At 51.0% G+C, this 23,863-nt stretch overlaps 3 protein-coding genes across 6 annotated transcripts in view; 1 reads left to right on the top strand and 2 right to left on the bottom strand.

The window, feature by feature from the left end:
• The window catches only part of LOC136627280 (oocyte zinc finger protein XlCOF22-like), a 357,854-nt gene extending 345,004 nt beyond the window's left edge, over window positions 1–12,850 (bottom strand). Inside the window, exon 1 of the mRNA XM_066602262.1 lies at window positions 12,796–12,850. The gene's annotated coding sequence lies outside the window, so the exon portion shown is untranslated. The remainder of the gene's footprint in view (window positions 1–12,795) is intronic.
• The window catches only part of LOC136628679 (uncharacterized), a 256,103-nt gene that overhangs the window by 58,340 nt on the left and 173,900 nt on the right, over window positions 1–23,863 (top strand). The window lies entirely within an intron of this gene.
• The window catches only part of LOC136627277 (oocyte zinc finger protein XlCOF22-like), a 105,846-nt gene that overhangs the window by 19,848 nt on the left and 62,135 nt on the right, over window positions 1–23,863 (bottom strand). Inside the window, exons 1-8 of one of the 4 annotated variants that reach the window (XM_066602252.1) lie at window positions 12,796–12,858; window positions 10,812–10,947; window positions 4,542–4,718; window positions 4,341–4,464; window positions 1,430–1,524; window positions 1,292–1,364; window positions 1,111–1,205; window positions 647–986 (exon numbers count right to left, since the gene is read on the bottom strand). In XM_066602252.1, coding sequence (XP_066458349.1) covers window positions 647–986; window positions 1,111–1,205; window positions 1,292–1,364; window positions 1,430–1,524; window positions 4,341–4,464; window positions 4,542–4,718; window positions 10,812–10,889 — 982 coding nt within the window. In that variant the 5' untranslated portion in view covers window positions 10,890–10,947; window positions 12,796–12,858. Of the gene's footprint in view, window positions 1–646; window positions 987–1,110; window positions 1,206–1,291; window positions 1,365–1,429; window positions 1,525–4,340; window positions 4,465–4,541; window positions 4,719–10,811; window positions 10,948–12,531; window positions 12,766–12,795; window positions 12,859–23,863 lie in introns of those variants that run through there. The other 3 variants (XM_066602253.1, XM_066602254.1, XM_066602255.1) reach the window with 3 other exon arrangements.

Genomic DNA, 23,863 nt, shown 5'->3' with positions numbered 1-23,863 from the left:
CTGGGATGAACCAAGATAGGAGCAGCGGTAAAGAACAAGTTTGCCATTGGAAAAGTATAGCTTCAGCACTTGAAAACCACTTGGTTTTGTGACCAGACTAATAGACTTCTTGAGAAGTTTCTAGTATATGTGGTAGAAATTGGCAAAGCCTACAAATCTTCAAACCTCCCTCACAGTCTAATGATAACTTGAACTTTGCTGGGGTCCATACGCAAAGCCTTGGGAGAGCGTATGAACCCCAGGAACTAAATCTCTAACTTCTCAAATTCGCACTTCAAGTCCTGGCATGTTCAGTTCCTGCTCAAGATGGATAGAACAGTCAAGTGTGGTTAAAGAGACAAGAACGGAGATCACTTGATATTTCAGATTTCTAATGTTTTACCTACACCCAGGAACGTGCAGCAACCGGAATAGTTGTATGTAGCAAGTGAATGGACTGAGCCTGCAGTACCATCCCGGGCCTCTGCACAGTGTACAGAGCTGTACTGTTTCTGACCCTCAGCAGCTTTGGCAGTTATTTTGCAGGGTGCCAAAAGGGAGAACTCCCACCAATCTGATATCGATGACCTATAAGGTACTGAAGTAAGCCAACTTAGAGGTAGAGAAGAGGAAGAGATAACATTACACCAAATTCATTATTACATACCTGCGGTAACATCTACTGGATTCTGCTCCTCCACTTCATGCTTAGACGGGTGATCACCTATCATCCACTCTTCTTCCTCCACTTCACTCTTATACAGGTGATCACCTATTCGCTCTTCTTCCTCCGCTTCACTCTTATACAGGTGATCGCCCATCATCCGCTCTTCTTCCTCCGCTTCACTCTTATACAGGTGATCGGCCATCATCCGCTCTTCTTCCTCCGCTTCACTCTTATACAGGTGCTCGCCTATTCGCTCTTCTTCCTCCGCTTCACTCTTATACAGGTGATCGGCCATCATCCGCTCTTCTTCCTCCACTTTAATATCAGTCAGATCTTCCCCCTCATTTTAATAAGTAAAATACAGATAAAGGACGAAAATCTAACAATAAGCAGCAGAGGTCAAAAAAAATCTATGACTGCAGGACCCCCTATATAGAGTTACTACGGGGTTCCTCACTACCTACTTGCTGGTTCTCTGGGACATCGGAGTCTTCCTCTGGACAGTCCTGTAAATACAGACAGAGACGTCCTTCCAGGGGATTTCTTTCTAGGAGTCCATCTGTAGGAAACACAGTGATAGAAGATTGCATGTGATAATGAGAGCACCTAGGTGACCCTCAATGAAAGCCCCCCTCCCATCCTTACACTGCTCATCAGCACCTATTGGGTCTTCTGCTTCATCTTTAACTTCAACCTTAATATTTATCTGATTTTCACCCTAAACAGACAAGAAAAAATGTGAAATGAACTTTGATATTCTGGTGAGACTTTACTGCCATCTACCTGCTGGCTCTCCGGGACATCGGGGTCTTCCTCTGGACAGTCCTGTGGATACAGACGGGGTCGTCTCTCCGGGGGATTTCTCCTACTGGCTCCATCTGTGGAGACACACATAGTATCGTTGTAGGTTGCCAACCGCAATCATGTCACTGAAGAGGGTCCCTTCGGTGTCATTTGTCAATAGCCCCTTAGGGTTTCTCATCACGGCAAAAGACCTCTTGAAGATGAAATGTTGGAAATACCTCAATATGCATCTCTTCTGCTCCTGTGGTGTAGTCTGATTGGCTGAGGCGTTGCTCCTGGCCGGCCAATCAGCCATTATGTAAGAGTATATGTTCCAGCCCTGACTTGGGCATGGGTCATTTTCCTTTCCTGTGTGTAGGCATATTGTGTGGAGCATACATTTGTGGGTGATGCTTAACGCCTTCGTCCCCTATCCGTCTGTGTGGTTGTTGCTGTCTCCATACATGCTGGTTGGAGCTTCGTCTGTTGTTTGAGTCATGTTTGGTTTGCTCCCCCATTGTTTGCTGTCAGGAGCTGGAGGCAATCCTGTGGGTTCCCCCACTCCGTCAGATGGGTGACGTCTTATTCCCCAATCCGTCTGTAAGGTGGTTGCATGCCTGAATTATGCCTGGTTTGTGGCTGTGGACTTCTGCCTGCTACGTACTTATGCCTAGCTCTGATAGCTTACCATCCACTAGTTATCCTTCTCTATAGTCAATCTAGGGACGGACTGGGCTTGTGGGGCTGTGCTTACAAGGATGATCGTCCTGCTATTAGGCAGGGTCCACCAGGCCAGGTATTTTAGGGATAGTGATCCTGTTCCACTATTGGTGCATTATGGACACTGTAATATGTTTTGTGTTACATGATTATGTTGGTCCATTATGGACACTATCGTGTCATATTACACATGTTGGTGACGCACATGCAAAGCATTGTAGTTGCGCCCTTCACGTACTTAACAAGAATTTAATTGTACATGTGACCCACGGACACGAACAAAGTTGGCAGTGTTAGAGCAGAGTATAGAGATGACCTACAATATCCTCTTGACTTTATACCAAGATCAACCATAACACTAATGCCCTGAAACAGCTGTCTGTACATGGAGTCTGGTTTTGCTTACAATTCGGGAGCATTGTTACAAGGCTTGTATAAAGAATTTAACTTTAACTTCAAGGAATACTGCCTTCCAATAGGTGGCGCTGTGGAGGTATTATTCCATCTCCCTTATTTGCATATTACAGAGAGGAGCATGAATGGCCTTTTGAGTCTCCTCACTCACCGACTAGGTGCTCTCCCTAATGAGTAAAGATAGCGTTCCTGACCCCTGTCCCAGGATTCTCCCTAGCAAAGCCAAAACCCTGCTGCACACTGAGGAAGAGCAAATACCCTGAAACAGCTGTCTGTACATGGAGTCGAGCTTTGCTTTCAATTCCTGGTCATTGCTACAAGGCTTGTATAAAGAGTCTAACTTTGACTTCAAAGAATGCAGCCTTCCAATAGGTGGCGCTGTGGAGGTATTATTCCATCTCACTTATTAACTAATATCACTGACAGGTGACGTGAAAAACACTGATCATCTGGTGACAATAGCGCCCCTCGAGGGTGGTATATTTAGAGCAGGTGACCAGGCAGTTCTTGAACTTGATGTTGGAAATTGGAAAAATGGAGACATGTAAGGATCTAAGAAACCATGATGAGGACCAAAGTGTTACATGTAGATGACGAAGTGAGAGCGTTTCAAGGACAGACCGTCCTGTGGGGTGTCCCCGGTATGTAGTAGTTAGTATCTAGCAAACATGGTGCAAGGAATGACAAGCAGTCACCTAACAGGGTCATGGACACTAAATGCTCGTTGATGTGCTTGGGGAACAGAGGAGTCCCGCTGTGGACATTCATTAATGCTCATCAGTCATTTACCGCTTTATTACAGCAGTAAGCAGCACTTCTTTCATCAGACCACGAGTTCTTGCAATAATTTGTGATATCTCGTATTCAGGGACTGTCTGGTGCTGCTGTGTGTTTTTCTTCTTTTTTTTAAATAAGACCCAGTTAGTAAAACTTCTATTCTGGGGGCTCTGCGGGGGCAGGGATGGAGAAATGAGGAGAGGCCCTTTACATCCGACTGCTCACAGAAGGACAATACTTTGTATCTAGTTTTTTATTGTACATTAATGTTGAAGCAAAACATAAAATCCCCGAATATTGGGTTTAAAAAGGGCCCCCTGGCACATTGGCACTGAGGCTTCACAGCTAGAACACTTTGTCCGTATATCTATTGCTAGCATCGCACGTCCGGGGTGAAGCACACGGTGATCCAACCATCTCCTACAGTCATGTATAACCAGCTGCTGCTTCCAGAGCGACAGGAGACTCCGAGACACGAAGGGAAGAACTACTGGAGGCCGATATGTTGGAGTCTCGCTATGAATAGAAGGATTTGTTCATACCACGTTGATCCTTCATCGGAGGAATGTCAGGAGGGTTTGCCCATGTAGAAGCTCTGATCTCCGCTGATGGCGCTCTACATTCTTAGTCACATACATCGCCCATTGGCTTCCATGCTGAGAAGCATACAGGCCATAGCATACTTTATTGGGGGGACACCTCTGCATAGTATGGGGTCGTCTACTCTACCAGCACAACAGATGCCAATAGGAAACACGTTTAGCATCCGTCATGTAAACGGAGCTCAATGGGAATGTACGGCCTACATGGCAGCCATAGGGCTTTGATGTGATGTGAATGGAGCCTGAAATCAGGGGGCTCCTATATTACATGTCATTGCAGGCACATCTATATACATCGTACATGATGGTATTAAAGCTTCAACATGGCTGCCAGTGCTAGAATGAACCTACAGTAAGGGGCAACAAGACTGCTTACAAATATATCAGTCTCTTCTTACCTGCTGATGTCAGTGGCCGGTGGTCGTCCATCATGGCGTCCTTGTACAGATCCCGGTGTCCTCCTATATACTCCCACTCCTCCATGGAGAAATAGACGGTGACATCCTGACACCTTATAGGAACCTGACAACACAACATACAGTCATCACCCAGACCCCCCTGTTACTGTATAATGTCCCCCACATTCCCCGCAGCGTCACCTCTCCGGTCAGCAGCTCCGTCATCTTCTTGGTGAGCTCTAGGATCTTCTCCTTATTGGTCAGGAGGTGCGGGGGAGGCTCTGTGATGGGGCCCGGGGTCCGGCTCCATCCTCCTGACTCCTGGAGATGGATGATGGGAGTCACAGAGTCCCCGGATGTCTTCACTGCGGTGTAATCCTGTGGATGGAGAGACACTTAAGGGAAAAACTCCCTTCCCTACTACAAGTCTGATCACTGGTCAACACTGAAATTGTTAATGACGTAAAAATGTCCTAACCTGTAGTACCTTGGTGGCTGAACACAAATAGGAACAGGAAAATTTTTTATTCTCTCTCATTTTGAAGATATTTCATTTTCTGTGTTTCACCATGTAAATTTATCTAGTAGGACTGTAACAATATCCTTACAGTGTGAGCCGGACCGCAGCCGTGTGCTTACAGGACCTGTGATGTCACTATCATGTGATCAGTCACGGCCTCTGAGCTTATTACCGCACACCTAACCGCAACATAACCAGTACTCTATGCTAACTCCCACATTACCAGTGTACGGATCAGCACCTAATCACTAGCGTACTATATAAAGGCTAGTCGGAAAGGTCGAGCATTTAAAACATTGTGGACTTCGTTGGATCCAGTTTAAGCTGCTGTTATTTTATCTATTTAGTTACAATACAGAATACTAATGCCTCGAAAGAACACTCATGCCCAACTCTGGTTGAGGATCACGTAATCCTACTACCACCAATCACATCAAACTAATGATGAACCATGTGCTCTCCCCCTGCCATCATCTTCTATGTCTCTATATAGATATCAGACTAGATGGACCATGTGCTCTCCTCCTGCCATCATCTTCTATGTCTCTATATATATATCAGACTAGATGGACCATGTGCTCTCCTCCTGCCATCATCTTCTATGTCTCTATATAGATATCAGACTAGATGGACCATGTGCTCTCCTCCTGCCATCATCTTCTATGTCTCTATATAGATATCAGACTAGATGGACCATGTGCTCTCCTCCTGCCATCATCATCTATATCTCTATATAGATATCAGACTAGATGGACCATGTGCTCTCCTCCTGCCATCATCTTCTATGTCTCTATATAGATATCAGACTAGATGGTCCATGTGCTCTCCACCTGCCGTCATCTTCTATGTCTCTATATAGATATCAGACGAGATGGACCATGTGCTCTCCTCCTGCCGTCATCTTCTATGTCTCTATATAGATATCAGACTAGATGGACCATGTGCTCTCCTCCTGCCGTCATCTTCTATGTCTCTATATAGATATCAGACTAGATGGACCATGTGCTCTCCTCCTGCCACCATCTTCTATGTCTCTATATAGATATCAGACTAGATGGACCATGTGCTCTCCTCCTACCATCATCTTCTATGTCTCTATATAGATATCAGACTAGATGGACCATGTGCTCTCCTCCTACCGTCATCTTCTATGTCTCTATATAGATATCAGACTAGATGGACCATGTGCTCTCCTCCTGCCGTCATCTTCTATGTCTCTATATAGATATCAGACGAGATGGACCATGTGCTCTCCTCCTGCCGTCCTCTTCTATGTCTCTATATAGATATCAGACTAGATGGACCATGTGCTCTCCTCCTGCCGTCATCTTCTATGTCTCTATATAGATATCAGACTAGATGGACCATGTGCTCTCCTCCTGCCACCATCTTCTATGTCTCTATATAGATATGAGACTAGATGGACCATGAGCTCTCCTCCTACCATCATCTTCTATGTCTTTATATAGATATCAGACTAGATGGACCATGTGCTCTCCTCCTGCCGTCCTCTTCTATGTCTCTATATAGATATCAGACTAGATGGACCATGTGCTCTCCTCCTGCCATCATCTTCTATGTCTCTATATAGATATCAGACTAGATGGGCCATGTGCTCTCCTCCTGCTGTCATCTTCTATGTCTCTATATAGATATCAGACTAGATGGACCATGTGCTTTCCTCCTGCCGTCATCTTCTATGTCTCTATATAGATATCAGACTAGATGGACCATGTGCTCTCCTCCTACCATCATCTTCTATGTCTCTATATAGATATCAGACTAGATGGACCATGTGCTCTCCTCCTGCCATCATCTTCTATGTCTCTATATAGATATCAGACTAGATGGATCATGTGCTCTCCTCCTGCCATCATCTTCTATGTCTCTATACACATCAGACTAGATGGACCATGTGCTCTCCTCCTGCCATTATCTTCTATGTCTCTATATAGATATCAGACTAGATGGACCATGTGCTCTCCTCCTGCCATCATCTTCTATGTCTCTATATAGATATCAGACTAGATGGACCATGTGCTCTCCTCCTGCCATCATCTTCTATGTCTCTATATAGATATCAGACTAGATGGACCATGTGCTCTCCTCCTGCCGTTATCTTCTATGTCTCTATATAAATATCAGACTAGATGGACCATGTACTCTCCCCCCGCCATCATCTTCTATGTCTCTATATAGATATCAGACGAGATGGACCATGTGCTCTCCTCCTGCCATCATCTTCTATGTCTCTATATAGATATCAGACTAGATGGACCATGTGCTCTCCTCCTGCCATCATCTTCTATTTCTCTATATAGATATCAGACTAGATGGACCATGTGCTCTCCTCCTGCCGTCATCTTCTATGTCTCTATATAGATATCAGACTAGATGGGCCATGTGCTCTCCTCCTACCATCATCTTCTATGTCTCTATATAGATATCAGACTAGATGGACCATGTGCTCTCCTCCTACCATCATCTTCTCTGTCTCTATATAGATATCAGACTAGATGGACCATGTGCTCTCCTCCTGCCGTCATCTTCTATGTCTCTATATAGATATCAGACTAGATGGACCATGTGATCTCCTCCTGCCATCATCATCTATGTCTCTATATAGATATCAGACTAGATGGACCATGTGCTCTCCTCCTACCATCATCTTCTATGTCTCTATATAGATATCAGACTAGATGGACCATGTGCTCTCCTCCTGCCATCATCTTCTGTGTGTTTATATAGATATCAGACTAGATGGACCATGTGCTCTCCTCCTGCCATCATCTTCTATGTCTCTATATAGATATCAGACTAGATGGACCATGTGCTCTCCTCCTGCCATCATCTTCTATGTCTCTATATAGATATCAGACTAGATGGACCATGTGCTCTCCTCCTGCCATCATCATCTATATCTCTATATAGATATCAGACTAGATGGACCATGTGCTCTCCTCCTGCCATCATCTTCTATGTCTCTATATAGATATCAGACTAGATGGTCCATGTGCTCTCCACCTGCCGTCATCTTCTATGTCTCTATATAGATATCAGACGAGATGGACCATGTGCTCTCCTCCTGCCGTCATCTTCTATGTCTCTATATAGATATCAGACTAGATGGACCATGTGCTCTCCTCCTGCCGTCATCTTCTATGTCTCTATATAGATATCAGACTAGATGGACCATGTGCTCTCCTCCTGCCACCATCTTCTATGTCTCTATATAGATATCAGACTTGATGGACCATGTGCTCTCCTCCTACCATCATCTTCTATGTCTCTATATAGATATCAGACTAGATGGACCATGTGCTCTCCTCCTGCCGTCATCTTCTATGTCTCTATATAGATATCAGACTAGATGGACCATGTGCTCTCCTCCTACCATCATCTTCTATGTCTCTATATAGATATCAGACTAGATGGACCATGTGCTCTCCTTCTGCCGTCATCTTCTATGTCTCTATATAGATATCAGACTAGATGGACCATGTGATCTCCTCCTGCCACCATCTTCTATGTCTCTATATAGATATCAGACTAGATGGACCATGTGCTCTCCTCCTGCCATCATCTTCTATGTCTCTATATAGATATCAGACTAGATGGACCATGTGCTCTCCTCCTACCATCATCTTCTATGTCTCTATATAGATATCAGACTAGATGGACCATGTGCTCTCCTCCTGCCGTCATCTTCTATGTCTCTATATAGATATCAGACTAGATGGACCATGTGCTCTCCTCCTGCCATCATCTTCTATGTCTCTATATAGATATCAGATTAGATGGACCATGTGCTCTCCTCCTGCCGTTATCTTCTATGTCTCTATATAGATATCAGACTAGATGGACCATGTGCTCTCCTCCTACCATCATCTTCTATGTCTCTATATAGATATTAGACTAGATGGACCATGTGCTCTCCTCCTGCCATCATCTTCTATGTCTCTATATAGATATCAGACTAGATGGACCATGTGCTCTCCTCCTGCTGTCATCTTCTATGTCTCCATATAGATATCAGACTAGATGGACCATGTGCTCTCCTCCTGCCATCATCTCCTATGTCTCCATATAGATATCAGACTAGATGGACCATGTGCTCTCCCCCTGCAATCATCTTCTATGTCTCTATATAAGCTATTAGACTAGATGGACCATGTGCTCTCCCCCTGCCATCATCATTTATGTCTCTATATAGATATCAGACTATATGGACCATGTGCTCTCCTCCTGCCATCATCATCTATGTCTCTATATAGATATCAGACTAGATGGACCATGTGCTCTCCTCCTGCCATCTTCTATGTCTCTATATAGAGTAGATATCAGACTAGATGGACCATGTGTTCTCCTCCTGCCGTCATCTTCTATGTCTCTATACAGATATCAGACTAGATGGACCATGTGCTCTCCTCCTGCCATCATCTTCTATGTCTCTATATAGATATCAGACGAGATGGACCATGTGCTCTCCTCCTACCATCATCTTCTATGTCTCTCTATATAGATATCAGACTAGATGGACCATGTGCTCTCCTCCTGCCATCATCTTCTATGTCTCTATATAGATATCAGACTAGATGGACCATGTGCTCTCCTCCTGCCATCATCTTCTATGTCTCTATATAGATATCAGACTAGATGGACCATGTGCTCTCCTCCTGCCGTCATCTTCTATGTCTCTATATAGATATCAGACTAGATGGGCCATGTGCTCTCCTCCTACCATCATCTTCTATGTCTCTATATAGATATCAGACTAGATGGACCATGTGCTCTCCTCCTACCATCATCTTCTCTGTCTCTATATAGATATCAGACTAGATGGACCATGTGCTCTCCTCCTACCGTCATCTTCTATGTCTCTATATAGATATCAGACTAGATGGACCATGTGATCTCCTCCTGCCACCATCTTCTATGTCTCTATATAGATATCAGACTAGATGGACCATGTGCTCTCCTCCTACCATCATCTTCTATGTCTCTATATAGATATCAGACTAGATGGACCATGTGCTCTCCTCCTGCCGTCATCTTCTATGTCTCTATATAGATATCAGACTAGATGGACCATGTGCTCTCCTCCTGCCATCATCTTCTATGTCTCTATATAGATATCAGATTAGATGGACCATGTGCTCTCCTCCTGCCGTTATCTTCTATGTCTCTATATAGATATCAGACTAGATGGACCATGTGCTCTCCTCCTACCATCATCTTCTATGTCTCTATATAGATATTAGACTAGATGGACCATGTGCTCTCCTCCTGCCATCATCTTCTATGTCTCTATATAGATATCAGACTAGATGGACCATGTGCTCTCCCCCTGCCATCATCATCTATGTCTCTATATAGATATCAGACTATATGGACCATGTGCTCTCCTCCTGCCATCATCATCTATGTCTCTATATAGATATCAGACTAGATGGACCATGTGCTCTCCTCCTGCCATCTTCTATGTCTCTATATAGAGTAGATATCAGACTAGATGGACCATGTGTTCTCCTCCTGCCGTCATCTTCTATGTCTCTATACAGATATCAGACTAGATGGACCATGTGCTCTCCTCCTGCCATCATCTTCTATGTCTCTATATAGATATCAGACGAGATGGACCATGTGCTCTCCTCCTACCATCATCTTCTATGTCTCTCTATATAGATATCAGACTAGATGGACCATGTGCTCTCCTCCTGCCATCATCTTCTATGTCTCTATATAGATATCAGACTAGATGGACCATGTGCTCTCCTCCTGCCATCATCTTCTATGTCTCTATATAGATATCAGACTAGATGGGCCATGTGCTCTCCTCCGGCCATCATCTTCTATGTCTCTATATAGATATCAGACTAGATGGACCATGTGCTCTCCTCCTGCCGTTATCTTCTATGTTTACTTAGAGATAGAGATCTAGAGCCGCTCACCTCTCCGGTCAGCAGGTAGATGATCTCCAAGGCGGCGTTTAGTAGGATCTCGGTAATCTCATTCCGCTCCTTGTCCATCCTTGGTGGTCATTCAGGAGAAAACTGGCTGATGTGGAGGATCTCGTCCTGCAGGAACCTTTATGAGGAGAGGAGCGGCTGTAATCATACAGGGGACATCATAGGGGACATACAGAAGTCACTTATAGAGCGCTGAGAGACGCAGGTTCTCCATCACTTCATGGATTAGAGGAGGATTCCCATCCACAGGATGCTCCACACAGGGCTGACAGATGGGGGTCTCACAGGACGCCCCACACATGGCTGATAGATGGGGATCTCACAGGACGCCCCACACGTGGCTGACAGATGGGGGTCTCACAGGACGCCCCACACATGGCTGATAGATGGGGGGGTCCCACAGGATGCCCCGCACGTGGCTGACAGATGGGGGGGTCCCACAGGATGCCCCGCACGTGGCTGACAGATGGGGGGGTCCCACAGGATGCCCCGCACGTGGCTGACAGATGGGGGGGTCCCACAGGATGCCCCGCACGTGGCTGATAGATGGGGGTCCCACAGGATGCCCCAAACATAGCTGATAGATGGAGTCTCTCGTCTGAGGGGCTCTGCTGTTCCTATAAAAGTGACTGGAGAGCCGTGGACATGTGTGGTCACCTCTCCATTCATTCGTAGTCTGGATGCAGCGGACGCTTCCCCAGGATGGTCAGGGAACCCCAGTTCTATATAGGGGTGCCGGTTCCAGTGGTGGTCCCCATCTATCAGACATATACAGTATATCCTGTGGATACGCCCTGGGTGGGAATACCCCTTTATGTTACATCTGTGGTGGGAAACCTGCTGCATCCGGTGAGAACTTCCATTTTAGGGCCCGTTCACTTTGGGGGATTCTGCGGGGGAGTTTCCCACAAGGCATCTGCCTGTAACCCGGCGGCTCCCATGCAGCTCCACCAGCAGATGCCGTCCTGGCAACGTGCAGAAGCCGGAAGTAACGTAACTTCCTCCCACGGATGAAGAGAGCGCAAGTGGAAGCGCGGCGGAAAATCAGCATGAGAAGTCACCCACTGATGGGGCTGCATCCACGACAGACCCGCTGCGTCGTCATCACCGGCGGCCGCAAGTGTCCTTCCCCGATCCAACTAAGTGGTAGTCGGCGAGTCTGCCCCCGCGTGTGATGTCAGACATGGAGGAGGAGCCTGGAGGACGCTGCGCAGTTCCCCTCTCGCCAGCGCCGAAGCTCCCCTCTCGCCAGCGCCGCAGCTCCCCTCCCGCCAGCGCCGCAGCTCCCCTCCCGCAGCTCTCCTCCCGCCAGCGCCGCAGCTCCCCTCCCGCCAGCGCCGCAGCTCCCCCCGCCTGCGCCGCAGCTCCCCTCCCGCCTGCGCCGCAGCTCCCCTCCCTCCTGCGCCGCAGCTCCCCTCCCGCCTGCGCCGCAGCTCCCCTCCCGCCTGCGCCGCAGCTCCCCTCCCGCCTGCACCGCAGCTCACACCCCACATCTCCAGCACCGGCTCCAGCAATCTGCCCCACTGAAGACAGCCGAGTCGGCGTAGGAAACCACGCATAAATCTACGCAGAAACCTCCGCGGCTCGTCTCACCCTCGGGCCTCGGTAACCGGGCAGTTATCGGCCTTCTGCGGGGTTTTGTGTGTAAATACGCAGCGACTTTACGTGCCGACAACTGGAGAGTCCGCCATTAATACGGCACCTGCTGCTGCGGCGTCTCTACGGTTGGGGCCACAACACCTCCTGCTGCGGAGTATCACTCCTGACTAGAAGTCGCGTAAGAAGTCCGCCGCCATGAATAAACCAGCGTAATAACGGCGGTTTCTGCACGGATGTCGCGGCTGTGTGAACGAGCCTGATAACAGCTGTAGGTGCGGTTGTGGCAGCAGAGGAGCCGCAGTGCTGCCACCAGCCGGTCTATGAAGGAACTACCGGAGACAACCGCTCAGACATCCTCCCATCTTACCGGAACCCACCCGCTGACTGATAACAGAGAGACCGAGCGAGCTGAAGGACCTGGCGTGACGTCATACTCAGGTGACAAATTCTTTGGCGGCGATGGTTGAAGGACCTGTCATGACGTCACCAGTAAACCATCCTCCCAGGACCTCAGCCACAACCTATCACACTCGGCACTGCTGAGCTCCTCCCCCTCATGTGACCGGTCATGTGACGGTGACATCACACAGGTCCTTCAGTCACTACTTGTCTCCACGGCTGACGTCTGCTTCTCTGTCCCGTGGTTTCCTCCGCTTTCCCTCAGTGAGCTGTCTGGTTCTCTCTGTTATCAGCCAGCAGCTCCTCCATTGCTCCTGTAGTCACGGCCGCCGCCGCTCTTCTATGTTTGTTAAGTTCTGCAGTTTCCCGTTGTTTTCTCTGTAATGTCAGCAGGACGCGGCCGGGTCACGTGATTTGCGCAGCGTGTAATGCAGAGAATACAAACCGTTATTTCCGCGGTTCTCGTACCTACTCTGCAGCACGCGGCGCCCCCCGCACCACCTGCGTCACCTTCCTGCCGGCACGCTGAGATACGCAAAAACTAAAACCTGTCAGGTGACACCGGCGACAGCGCTACGCTAATGTAGGTTCACCCGCAGCGCTGCGGACGAGCCGCTACTGACAGCCACAGGCGGATCATGGACGGATCAGGACCCTGCCTCCGCTCGGCCCTCGACCCATGGACACCGCCTCCGCTCTCCCCTCGATCCGCTGACCCCGCTCCCCTCGATCCGCTGACCCCGCCTCTGCTCGATCCGCTGACCCCGCCTCTGCTCGATTCGTGGACCCCGCCTCTGTTCGCCCCTCGATCCGCTGACCCCGCCGCCCCTCGATCTGTGGACCCCACTCCGGTCAATGTCTTCCATGATACGTGGCCATACTCCACTCACAAGCAAGGTACTGTTGTGGCCCCCATCTATCATCCATGTGTGGAGTGTCCTGCAAAATGACAAAAGTTTTGTTCTGGTGTCGGCAGTGGAGCAAAATGACAAGACAGACGTGGTGGGAGGAGTGTGCACCGAAACAACAGCAGAACCAGATGAGGAGTAAACAGTCCGCTGATGAGGAGAGGAGTAAACAGTCCACTGATGAGGAGAGGAGTAAACAGTCCACTGATGAGGAGAGGAGTAAACAGTCCACTGATGAGGAGAGGAGTAAACAGTCCACTGATGAGGAGAGGAGTAAACAGTCCACTGATGAGGAGAGGAGTAAACAGTCCACTGATGAGGAGAGGAGTAAACAGTCCACTGATGAGGAGAGGAGTAAACAGTCCACTGATGAGGAGAGGAGTAAATAGTCCACTGATGAGGAGAGGAGTAAACAGTCCACTGATGAGGAGAGGAGTAAACAGTCCGCTGATGAGGATGGGAAGGTTTATGGGCTCTAGGTTGGTGTTAGGGGGTCACCAGGCCAGCGTGTTATCTCTGCTATGGAGTTCTCATATTCTCCACTGCTGGAGGAAGCCCCCTCCGAGGGGTTATAAAGATGGTTATAAACCCGGCCTCCTGAAGTCTGCTATGACATCGAGATTTGAAGTTGCCTTTTAATATAGTAACTTTCATATGTTGTATGTTGTGTCCGTGACTGGAGCAATGCTCGGCCGCAGGGAATTCTGTCCTTCTGTAATCGTGTGATGCTGAGATCTCATCCTGGCTCTCAGTGTTTGTACCATTTCTCTGATATAATAATAATCCTTATTTGTATAGCGCCAACATATTCCGCAGCGCTTACATAGACAGGGGGATACAGAAAGACAAAAGTACAAACATTACAGAACCACGGCTACATAGTAATCAGCTGATGGAGACAATAGGGGTGAGGGTCCTGCTCCAACGAGCTTACATACTACAAGTAATGGGGTGATACAGAAGGTAAAGGGCTGGAGATGTGCACGGTATGGCGGGGTGGAGATGTGCACGGTATGGTGGGGTGGAGATGTGCACGGTATGGGGGGGTGGAGATGTGCACGGTATGGCGAGGTGAAGATGTGCACGGTATGGCGAGGTGGAGATGTGCACGGTATGGGGGGGTGGAGATGTGCACGGTATGGCGAGGTGGAGATGTGCACGGTATGGCGGGGTGGAGATGTGCACGGTATGGGGGGGTGGAGATGTGTACGGTATGGCGGGGTGGAGATGTGCACGGTATGGGAAGGTGGAGATGTGTACGGTATGGCGGGGTGGAGATGTGCACGGTATGGGGGGGTGGAGATGTGTACGGTATGGCGGGGTGGAGATGTGCACGGTATGGCGGGGTGGAGATGTGCACAGTATGGGGGATGGAGATGTGTACGGTATGGCGGGGTGGAGATGTGCACGGTATGGGAAGGTGGAGATGTGTACGGTATGGCGGGGTGGAGATGTGCACGGTATGGTGAGGTGGAGATGTGTACGGTATGGCGGGGTGGAGATGTGCACGGTATGGGAAGGTGGAGATGTGTACGGTATGGCGGGGTGGAGATGTGCACGGTATGGCGGGGTGGAGATGTGCACGGTATGGGAAGGTGGAGATGTGTACGGTATGGCGGGGTGGAGATGTGCACGGTATGGTGAGGTGGAGATGTGTACGGTATGGCGGGGTGGAGATGTGCACGGTATGGGAAGGTGGAGATGTGCACGGTATGGTGAGGTGGAGATGTGTACGGTATGGCGGGGTGGAGATGGGCCCGGTATGGCGGGGTGGAGATGTGCACGGTATGGTGAGGTGGAGATGTGCACGGTATGGCGGGGTGGAGATGTGCACGGTATGGCGGGGTGGAGATGTGCACGGTATGGGAAGGTGGAGATGTGTACGGTATGGCGGGGTGGAGATGTGCACGGTATGGGGGGGTGGAGATGTGTACGGTATGGCGGGGTGGAGATGTGCACGGTATGGGAAGGTGGAGATGTGCAGGGTATGGCGGGGTGGAGATGTGCACGGTATGGTGAGGTGGAGATGTGCACGGTATGGCGGGGTGGAGATGTGCGCTGTATGGCGGGGTGGAGATGTGCACGGTATGGGGGGGTGGAGATGTGCACGGTATGGCGGGGTGGAGATGTGCACGGTATGGGGGGGTGGAGATGTGCACGGTATGGCGGGGTGGAGATGTGCACGGTATGGCGGGGTGGAGATGTGCACGGTATGGCGGGGTGGAGATGTGCGCGGTATGGCGGGGTGGAGATGTGCACGGTATCGCGAGGTGGAGATGTGCACGGTATGGCGGGGTGGAGATGTGCACGGTATGGCGGGGTGGAGATGTGCACGGTATGGCGGGGTGGAGATGTGCACGGTATGGTGAGGTGGAGATGTGCACGGTATGGTGAGGTGGAGATGTGCACGGTATGGTGAGGTGGACAGTGAGGGATGCTATACACATAGACAATGGTCAGACATTTAGCCATGTGACAGCAGAAACAGTATGACTGCAGGAGCGGTTTATGATGGCTAGCAGGGATTGCAGTCAGTAGGTCAGGGAGCATGTTATCAGGCGGAGTACAAGGGGGTTTGTTTAGGGAATGCGGTATGCCTCCCTGAAGAGGTGCGTTTTTAGAGCACGCCTGAAGTTCTGCGAGTCCTGGATTGCTCGGGTAGCCTTTGGTAGTGCGTTCCAGAGGACCGGTGCTGCTCTGGAGAAGTCTTGGAGGCAGGAATGAGAAGTTCGAATTAAAGGGGCGCTCTGTCTGGTTTCGTTAGCAGAGCGAAGAGCCCGGGCTGGTTGATGGATTGAGATGAGGGAGGCGATATAGGATGGCGCTGCGCTGTGGATGAGGGAGGCGATATAGGGGGGCGCTGCGCTGTGGAGGGCTTTGTGGATGAAGGTGGCGAGTTTAAGTTGAATTCTGTATTTAACGGGCAGCCAGTGCAGTGACTGGCACAGGGCAGAGGCGTCCGAGTAGCGGCTGGACAGGAAGATGGGCCTGGCTGCCGCATTCAGGATGGATTGGAGAGGGTAGAGTCTGGTGCAGGGGAGGCCGATCAGCAACGAGTTGTAATAATCGAGCCGGGAGTGGATGAGGGCGACAGTGAGCGTTTTTAGCGTGTCTGCGGTGAGAAAGGGGCGGATTCTTGCGATGTTCTTGAGGTGCAGCTGACATGTTCGGGCAAGAGATTGGATAGTAAATGAGAGATCGGAGTCGAATATGACCCCAAGGCAGTGGGTGTGCTGGGAGTTATGGTGCCACACACTGAGATGGAGATGTCAGGATGAGGTCGGTTAGTGGAGGGTGGAAATACCAGCAGGTCAGTTTTAGAGAGGGTTAGTTTTAGGTAGAGAGAGGACATGGTGTTAGAGACAGCGGACAGACAGTCGGTGATGTTCTGGAGTAAAGGTGCAGAGATGTCACGGGCAGAGGGGTATAGCTGGGTGTCATCAGCATACAGGTGGTATTGGAGGCCAAATCTCCTAATGGTTTGTCCAATAGGGGCTGTGTAGATAGAGAAGAGAAGGGGGCCAAGGACCGAGCCCTGGGGGACCCCAACAGCAAGGGGAAGGGGAGGGGAGGTAGAGCCAGCAAAGGAGACGCTGAAAGAGCGGTCAGATAGGTAAGAGGAGAACCAGGAGAGAGCAGTGTCCTTTAGGCTGATGGAGCGAAGCATACTGAGGAGGAGTTTGTGGTTGACAGTGTCAAATGCTGCAGAGAGGTCGAGGAGGATCAGTAGGGAGTAATCACCCCTCGATTTGGCTGTTAGTTGGTCGTTTGATACCCTTGTAAGGGCAGTTTCTGTCGAGTGTTGAGGTCTGGCCAGACTGTAGGGAGTCTAGGAGAGAGTGCTCTGATAGGTAGCTTACAAGGCGGGAGTAAACCAGGCGTTCTAGTAGTTTGGAGATGAAGGGGAGGTTTGAGATGGGTCGGTAGTTGGCAGCATCAGTCGCGTCCAGAGTCGGCTTCTTTAGCAATGGGGATATGATGGCGTGTTTGAAAGAAGAGGGAAAGATGCCAGAGGTCAGAGAGAGGTTGAATATAGTGGTGAGATGGGAGATGACCACTGGGGAGAGGGATCGGAGGAGGTGTGAGGGGAGGGGGTCGCTAGCGCAGGTGGTGGGGCGAGCAGAGAAGAGCAATTTGGAGACTTCTTTCTCTGTCGCTGGTCTGAGTACAGACAGTGAGCAGGAGCTAGATGCAGTGCTGACAGGACTAAGGTCAGGGCTAGTCTGGGGTTGGGAAGTTATTTCCTGACGGATGTCATCAATTTTCTTTTTGAAGTAGGCAGCCAGTTCAACAGCACTGAGATCCATCACCGGGGGCTGCGGTTTAGGGCCGAGAAGGGAGTGAAAAGTATCAAAGAGCCGTTTAGGGTTGTGGGATAATGAGGAGACTAGAGAGGTGAAGTAGACTTGTTTGGCATGGTGGAGGGCGAGGTTTTAGGTTCTGAGCATGAATTTGTAGTGGAGGAAGTCTGCGGACGTTTGCGACTTCCTCCACAGCCGTTCAGCACTTCTAGAGCACCGCCGGATGAAGCGCGTTTGAGGCGTGAGACAGGGTTGGCACGTTCTACATCGGATGGCTCGGGTCCTGGGGGGCGGGGGGGGGGGGCACCGCTTCATCCAGGGCATGTTTGAGAGCGGTGTTGTAGTGATCGGCAGCCAGGTTGGGGCAGGAGAGGAGAGAGATGGGGGACAGAGAGGACTGTAGGGACTCAGCAAAGTTCTGGGTGTGAATGGCCTTAAGGTTCCTGTAGGTACTGTAGGTAGGTGGGTCTGGAGAGATGTTAGGGAGCGTGACAGAGAAAGAGAGGAGGTTATGATCCGAGAGCGGGAGAGGGGATACAAACCGTTATTTCCGCGGGTTCTCGTACCTACTCTGCAGCACGTGGCGCCCCCCGCACCACCTGCGTCACCTTCCTGCCACCACGCTGAGACACGCAAAAACTAAAACCTGTCAGGTGACGCTGGCGACAGCGCTACGCTAATGTAGGTTCACCCGCAGCGCTGCGGACGAGCCGCTACTGACAGCCACAGGCGGTTCATGGAAGGATCAGGAAAGATACCAGCTGTGAAATGCTGAGCCTTGTGGTGCGCCGGAGATCATCATAGCAGCGGCCAGCATGTGCAGAGGTGTACTTATCCTTGATCCGCGGATCCCCGCCTCCGCTCCTCCTTGATCCGCGGATCCCCGCCTCCGCTCCTCCTTGATCCGCGACCCCCCCTTCTCGGCTCCTCCTTGATATGCGGCCCCCTTCTCCGCTCCTCCTTGATCCGTGGCCCCCTTCTCCGCTCCTCCTTGATCCGTGGCCCTCTTCTCCGCTCCTCCTTGATCCGTGGCCCCCTTCTCCGCTCCTCCTTGATCCGTGGCCCTCTTCTCCGCTCCTCCTTGATCCGTGGCCCCCTTCTCCGCTCCTCCTTGATCCGTGGCCCCCTTCTCCGCTCCTCCATGATCCGTGGCCTCCTCCGCTCCTCCTTGATCCGTGGCTCCCTTCTCCACTCCTCCTTGATCCGTGGCCCCCTTCTCCGCTCCTCCTTGATCCGCGACCCCCGGCTCCGCTCCACCTTGATCCACGGACCCCGCCTCCGCTCTTGCTTGATCCGCTGACCCCGCCTCCGCTCTCCCCTCGACCCGCGGACCCCGCTCCGGTCAATGTCTTCCATGATACGTGGCCATACTCCACTCACAAGCAAGGTACTGTTGTGGCCCCCATCTATCATCCATGTGTGGAGTGTCCTGTAAAATGAAAAAAGTTTTGTTCTGGTGTCGGCAGTGGAGCAAAATGACAAGACAGACGTGGTGGGAGGAGTGTGCCCCAAAACAACAGCAGAAGGAGATGAGGAGAGGAGTAAACAGTCCACTGATGAGGAGAGGAGTAAACAGTCCACTGATGAGGATGGGAAGGTGTTATGGGCTCTAGGTTGGTGTTAGGGGGTCACCAGGCCAGCGTGTTATCTCTGCTATGGAGTTCTCATATTCTCCACTGCTGGAGGAAGCCCCCTCCGAGGGGTTATAAAGATGGTTATAAACCCGGCCTCCTGAAGTCTGCTATGACATCGAGATTTGAAGTTGCCTTTTAATATAGTAACTTTCATATGTTGTATGTTGTGTCCGTGACTGGAGCAATGCTCGGCCGCAGGGAATTCTGTCCTTCTGTAATCGTGTGATGCTGAGATCTCATCCTGGCTCTCAGTGTTTGTACCATTTCTCTGATATAATAATAATCCTTATTTGTATAGCGCCAACATATTCCGCAGCGCTTACAGGGGGGATACAGAAAGACAAAAATTACAGGACCACGGATACATAGTAATCAGCTGATGGAGACAGTAGGGAAGGGTCCTGCTCCAACCAGCTTGCATACTACAAGTAATGGGGTGATACAGAAGGTAAAGGGCTGGAGATGTGCACGGTATGGCGGGGTGGAGATGTGCACGGTATGGCGAGGTGGAGATGTGCACGGTATGGCGAGGTGGAGATGTGCACGGTATGGGGGGGTGGAGATGTGCACGGTATGGCGAGGTGGAGATGTGCACGGTATGGCGGGGTGGAGATGTGCACGGTATGGGGGGGTGGAGATGTGTACGGTATGGCGGGGTGGAGATGTGCACGGTATGGGAAGGTGGAGATGTGTACGGTATGGCGGGGTGGAGATGTGCACGGTATGGGGGGGTGGAGATGTGTACGGTATGGCGGGGTGGAGATGTGCACGGTATGGCGGGGTGGAGATGTGCACGGTATGGGGGATGGAGATGTGTACGGTATGGCGGGGTGGAGATGTGCACGGTATGGGAAGGTGGAGATGTGTACGGTATGGCGGGGTGGAGATGTGCACGGTATGGTGAGGTGGAGATGTGTACGGTATGGCGGGGTGGAGATGTGCACGGTATGGGAAGGTGGAGATGTGCACGGTATGGTGAGGTGGAGATGTGTACGGTATGGCGGGGTGGAGATGGGCCCGGTATGGCGGGGTGGAGATGTGCACGGTATGGTGAGGTGGAGATGTGCACGGTATGGCGGGGTGGAGATGTGCACGGTATGGCGGGGTGGAGATGTGCACGGTATGGCGGGGTGGAGATGTGCACGGTATGGTGAGGTGGAGATGTGCACGGTATGGTGAGGTGGACAGTGAGGGATGCTATACACATAGACAATGGTCAGACATTTAGCCATGTGACAGCAGAAACAGTATGACTGCAGGAGCGGTTTATGATGGCTAGCAGGGATTGCAGTCAGTAGGTCAGGGAGCATGTTATCAGGCGGAGTACAAGGGGGTTTGTTTAGGGAATGCGGTATGCCTCCCTGAAGAGGTGCGTTTTTAGAGCACGCCTGAAGTTCTGCGAGTCCTGGATTGCCCGGGTAGCCTTTGGTAGTGCGTTCCAGAGGACCGGTGCTGCTCTGGAGAAGTCTTGGAGGCAGGAATGAGAAGTTCGAATTAAAGGGGCGCTCTGTCTGGTTTTGTTAGCAGAGCGAAGAGCCCGGGCTGGTTGATGGATTGAGATGAGGGAGGCGATATAGGGGGGCGCTGCGCTGTGGATGAGGGAGGCGATATAGGGGGGCGCTGCGCTGTGGAGGGCTTTGTGGATGAGGGTGGTGAGTGTGAATTGTATTCTGTATGTAACGGGCAGCCAGTGCAGTGACTGGCACAGGGCAGAGGCGTCCGAGTAGCGGCTGGACAGGAAGATGAGCCTGGCTGCCGCGTTCAGGATGGACTGGAGGGGGTAGAGTCTGGTGCAGGGGAGGCCGATCAGCAACGAGTTGTAATAATCGAGCCGGGAGTGGATGAGGGCGACAGTGAGCGTTTTTAGCGTGTCTGTGGTGAGAAAGGGGCGGATTCTTGCGATGTTCTTGAGGTGCAGCTGACATGTTCGGGCAAGAGATTGGATAGTAAATGAGAGATCGGAGTCGAATATGACCCCAAGGCAGTGGGTGTGCTGGGAGTTATGGTGCCACACACTGAGATGGAGATGTCAGGATGAGGTCGGTTAGTGGAGGGTGGAAACACCAATAAGTCAGTTTTAGAGAGGTTTAGTTTTAGGTAGAGAGAGGACATGGTGTTAGAGACAGCGGACAGACAGTTAGTGATGTTTTGGAGTAAAGGTGCAGAGATGTCACGGGCAGAGGGGTATAGCTGGGTGTCATCAGCATACAGGTGGTATTGGAGGCCAAATCTCCTAATGGTTTGTCCAATAGGGGCTGTGTAGATAGAGAAGAGAAGGGGGCCAAGGACCGAGCCCTGGGGGACCCCAACAGCAAGGGGAAGGGGAGGGGAGGTAGAGCCAGCAAAGGAGACGCTGAAAGAGCGGTCAGATAGGTAAGAGGAGAACCAGGAGAGAGCAGTGTCCTTTAGGCTGATGGAGCGAAGCATACTGAGGAGGAGTTTGTGGTTGACAGTGTCAAATGCTGCAGAGAGGTCGAGGAGGATCAGTAGGGAGTAATCACCCCTCGATTTGGCTGTTAGTTGGTCGTTTGATACCCTTGTAAGGGCAGTTTCTGTCGAGTGTTGAGGTCTGGCCAGACTGTAGGGAGTCTAGGAGAGAGTGCTCTGATAGGTAGCTTACAAGGCGGGAGTAAACCAGGCGTTCTAGTAGTTTGGAGATGAAGGGGAGGTTTGAGATGGGTCGGTAGTTGGCAGCATCAGTCGCGTCCAGAGTCGGCTTCTTTAGCAATGGGGATATGATGGCGTGTTTGAAAGAAGAGGGAAAGATGCCAGAGGTCAGAGAGAGGTTGAATATAGTGGTGAGATGGGAGATGACCACTGGGGAGAGGGATCGGAGGAGGTGTGAGGGGAGGGGGTCGCTAGCGCAGGTGGTGGGGCGAGCAGAGAAGAGCAATTTGGAGACTTCTTTCTCTGTCGCTGGTCTGAGTACAGACAGTGAGCAGGAGCTAGATGCAGTGCTGACAGGACTAAGGTCAGGGCTAGTCTGGGGTTGGGAAGTTATTTCCTGACGGATGTCATCAATTTTCTTTTTGAAGTAGGCAGCCAGTTCAACAGCACTGAGATCCATCACCGGGGGCTGCGGTTTAGGGCCGAGAAGGGAGTGAAAAGTATCAAAGAGCCGTTTAGGGTTGTGGGATAATGAGGAGACGAGAGAGGTGAAGTAGACTTGTTTGGCATGGTGGAGGGCGAGGTTTTAGGTTCTGAGCATGAATTTGTAGTGGAGGAAGTCTGCGGACGTTTGCGACTTCCTCCACAGCCGTTCAGCACTTCTAGAGCACCGCCGGATGAAGCGCGTTTGAGGCGTGAGACAGGGTTGGCACGTTCTACATCGGATGGCTCGGGTCCTGGGGGGCGGGGGGGGGGGCACCGCTTCATCCAGGGCATGTTTGAGAGCGGTGTTGTAGTGATCGGCAGCCAGGTTGGGGCAGGAGAGGAGAGAGATAGGGGACAGAGAGGACTGTAGGGACTCAGCAAAGTTCTGGGTGTGAATGGCCTTAAGGTTCCTGTAGGTACTGTAGGTAGGTGGGTCTGGAGAGATGTTAGGGAGCGTGACAGAGAAAGAGAGGAGGTTATGATCCGAGAGCGGGAGAGGGGATACAAACCGTTATTTCCGCGGGTTCTCGTACCTACTCTGCAGCACGTGGCGCCCCCCGCACCACCTGCGTCACCTTCCTGCCACCACGCTGAGACACGCAAAAACTAAAACCTGTCAGGTGACGCTGGCGACAGCGCTACGCTAATGTAGGTTCACCCGCAGCGCTGCGGACGAGCCGCTACTGACAGCCACAGGCGGTTCATGGAAGGATCAGGAAAGATACCAGCTGTGAAATGCTGAGCCTTGTGGTGCGCCGGAGATCATCATAGCAGCGGCCAGCATGTGCAGAGGTGTACTTATCCTTGATCCGCGGATCCCCGCCTCCGCTCCTCCTTGATCCGCGGATCCCCGCCTCCGCTCCTCCTTGATCCGCGACCCCCCCTTCTCGGCTCCTCCTTGATATGCGGCCCCCTTCTCCGCTCCTCCTTGATCCGTGGCCCCCTTCTCCGCTCCTCCTTGATCCGTGGCCCTCTTCTCCGCTCCTCCTTGATCCGTGGCCCCCTTCTCCGCTCCTCCTTGATCCGTGGCCCCCTTCTCCGCTCCTCCATGATCCGTGGCCTCCTCCGCTCCTCCTTGATCCGTGGCTCCCTTCTCCACT

The sequence above is a fragment of the Eleutherodactylus coqui genome, chromosome 5 (genome assembly GCF_035609145.1).
Source record: "Eleutherodactylus coqui strain aEleCoq1 chromosome 5, aEleCoq1.hap1, whole genome shotgun sequence".
NCBI lineage: Eukaryota > Metazoa > Chordata > Amphibia > Anura > Eleutherodactylidae > Eleutherodactylus > Eleutherodactylus coqui.
Note: the sequence above shows the minus strand (reverse complement) of the source record. Positions and strands in the feature narration are given on the sequence as shown.